General features: G+C 33.5%; 1 protein-coding gene across 1 annotated transcript; it reads left to right on the top strand.

Annotated features, from left to right (window-relative positions):
- Positions 1–274: 274 nt before the first annotated feature.
- On the top strand, positions 275–1,974 carry LOC115700854 (protein RADIALIS-like 1). The gene is made up of 2 exons (XM_030628519.2): positions 275–1,074; positions 1,718–1,974. Exons 1-2 carry the CDS (start codon positions 803–805, stop codon positions 1,740–1,742), a joined length of 297 nt encoding a protein of 98 aa, XP_030484379.1. The 5' UTR covers positions 275–802; the 3' UTR covers positions 1,743–1,974.
- The last annotated feature ends 1,031 nt before the right edge of the window (positions 1,975–3,005 follow it).

Genomic DNA, 3,005 nt, shown 5'->3' with positions numbered 1-3,005 from the left:
ATCGTAACGCAACATGTCGAGAATGTACTAGACACCACTGGTACCTAATAGCAATGCTCTAAAATGAAAATATATTAAATGTTTCGTAGCATGCAATAGGAAAATAAAATAATAATAATAATAATAATAATAAAAAACTTCAATTTTATCTCCAAATATTTTTTTCCTCCCTCTTTTGCCTTTTTGCACACAAGGTAAAAGCCGAACTGCGTGAATTTGCCAGTTGAATTAGTTCATAGTTATAAGCCACCACTTTTTAGTTTTTAGATATCAGTGTTTTGACGTATATATAGAATCTATCATCACATATATACTGTTTTAATCTTCATGGCTTAATTAGTTATAATGCCACGAGACGATGAATAGTATAATCATATTACATTATTTATATATTAATCATAACAATTCTTGATAGTACTGATTCTCCTATATTCTTCTTCTTCACAATTGTCCTCCTTCATTTTGTGGTTCCTAAGTATACACATCATTTAAATTTTAGTCCATTTTTTGTTGCCAATAGTGCTACCCCACCTTCCCTTGCTCTTCTCCCGCTTATAAAAGCATGCACTCATACTTCTTTGCTCATCAACCCTGGACTTGATTGAGTCTTCATATCTCTTCATTACCTTTGTCACCCTTCTCAATATATAAGCTTTTTCTTCTCTTCACCTGTTTTATTTAGTTTCTTCTTCTTATTCCAACTTCGAAACTGCTTTTGCTTCTGTAAAACTTACACTAGACCATTTGCTGATTTCATTGCTGAATCATCAGTCCCTATAATTAACACCAAATTTCAGTAATAATGGCATCTAGTTCAATATCATCTCGTGGCTCTTGGACTGTGAAACAGAACAAAGCTTTTGAGAAGGCTTTAGCTGTGTATGACAAGGACACCCCTGACCGTTGGTACAATGTTGCGAAGGCGGTCGGGGGTAAGACCCCGGAGGAAGTGAAAAGGCACTATGAACTCCTTGTGGAAGATGTCAAGCATATTGAGTCAGGCCAAGTCCCATTCCCAAACTATAGGACAACTGGAGGGAGTACCCAAGGCAGCACAAACGAAGATGAAAAGAGGTACTAGTTTCCAACCTTAATTCCATGGACCTAAACATAACACATTTATATACTGCCTATTATTTTACCATATTCGGAAAATAATATTATTTAACCACGATGGCTTTAAAAGCACCACACTTTTCACACATACTTAATGCCATATCTACCGTAAAAAAGGACACTTTCTCTTGACTAACTTAGCCTTTTATGGTACTTGAATATGCATGCCTCAAAGCCAGATTTTTAAGTTATTTAAATCCATTTCCAATTTACATCGATGTAGTAGGTCCTTAAAGAAACGTAAAAGTACCTTTCAGTAAAATCATATCTAAATACTTTATATATGCTCCAAGATTCTCCAAGACTTTGACTCTAATAGCTAGTATATTCTTCAACTTTAACAGAACAATGCCTCAATAAATAGTATATATATCTTACGAACCTGCCGGCGTAACTTAATATGATTGAGCTTCTTTTTTATGTTCATCTTTTCTTACTCACGCAAATTATATCTAGAATGACCAATATGATCATGAGTATCAAACAAACTGTACTTTGTAACTGACTCTTACAACTCATATATCTTTCTTGTTCGGCTATATATATAATATTATATAATCCTAATTAATGCTCATCTATTTAAATATGTTTTCCATTTCAGGATGAGAAACCTCAAGCTTCAGTGAAAGGACTCAACCCAATCAGTCAGTCCCTCTTAAATTATCAACCAAAAATTAATAGAGAATATCCTATTAAGCTTTCATGTCTAAAAATGTACCCTTATTATATATATATATATTACGGGCATGTTAAGAATTACCATTAATGGTGTTTCTTACTTTATATTCTAGTGAATTTCATTTCCTGTTGTAAGAAATCTCTAATGGAGACTATAATTTTATAAGTCAATTGTGGCTTCTTTTTTTTTTTTTTTTGCTTTTTTAATCTCTTTTCATAAGCAACGGGACTTGTATCCTACAATACAACGATGAAAAATTTGAAACAAAATATGTGTATAAATAAATTACGAATTGAAACAAGAGCAGAACAATACAAACAGTAGACTCGAGAAAATTGAAAAAAGTAGAAGACTTAAAAGAAGAACAGACAATTGTATGACCTAGCTTCGGCCATGGGAATGGGAGTCAATTCTGACTCTGGCTTCCAAACCTGGTTGAATCTAAGATGCTGGACTTGATAATGACAAAATTTTGATAATTTATGGCATTTACCACAAAAAAAAAAAAACAATACACGGGAATCATTTATTTATTTTCTTTGAAAAACTAGAAACATGTACATTTCCCGCGATTAAGAACTTTGCCACATGGCTTCCTTTCTCGTGGCTCTCACTCGCCCTAAGGAATGGACTAGCCTACCCAAAGTCATCACGTAAAAAGTGTTTATTTTTTTCTTTTCTTTCATTACCAAAATGACCTTTTATGGGACCCTCTATTCTTCAATTAATTGCTACATTCCTCATGTGTAAGATTTATTTATTTATTTTCTTAACGAAGTGTAAAATTGACAACAGAATCCATACATGGCAATTTTCTCTTATTAGTTATCTCTCAATATGAGGACTTGGTTATGTGGATGAATAGACTAAACTCAAGTCTAGTTAATTAGTTGCAGGATGTTTGCTATATACCTATAGGTATAGGTTTGAGCTGTACCAACCATGTCGAAGCTGTAAGCCATGGCATCGATCATCCCACCACCGCCTACCTAGCTAGAAAATATAATGCTTTGTTTTGTTTTGTTTTTTCTTGTTCCAAAAGGATATGAAGTCTTGAACAAGAAAGTGATGTCATTCTCTTGATTAGATCCGAGTCGTACAACCTATTTGACGACAATCATATGGTACGAATATAAATCCTCTATTTCTATAAGCAGCATACTACTAGGCTACTAGCACGTACTATATACGTGGTTTCATTTACTGGTTT

This window comes from Cannabis sativa, chromosome 8 (genome assembly GCF_029168945.1).
Source record: "Cannabis sativa cultivar Pink pepper isolate KNU-18-1 chromosome 8, ASM2916894v1, whole genome shotgun sequence".
Taxonomy (NCBI): domain Eukaryota; kingdom Viridiplantae; phylum Streptophyta; class Magnoliopsida; order Rosales; family Cannabaceae; genus Cannabis; species Cannabis sativa.
The sequence above is the reverse complement of the archived record's forward strand: the minus strand, read 5'-3'. Positions and strand labels throughout refer to the sequence as shown.

Excerpts from the sequence above, each read along its gene's own strand:
- LOC115700854 (XM_030628519.2), top strand. The coding sequence starts at position 803 with ATGGCATCTAGTTCAATATCATCTCGTGGCTCTTGGACTGTGAAACAG. Across the intron at positions 1,075-1,717 it reads ACAAACGAAGATGAAAAGAG|GATGAGAAACCTCAAGCTTC; the intron begins GTACTAGTTTCC and ends TTTCCATTTCAG.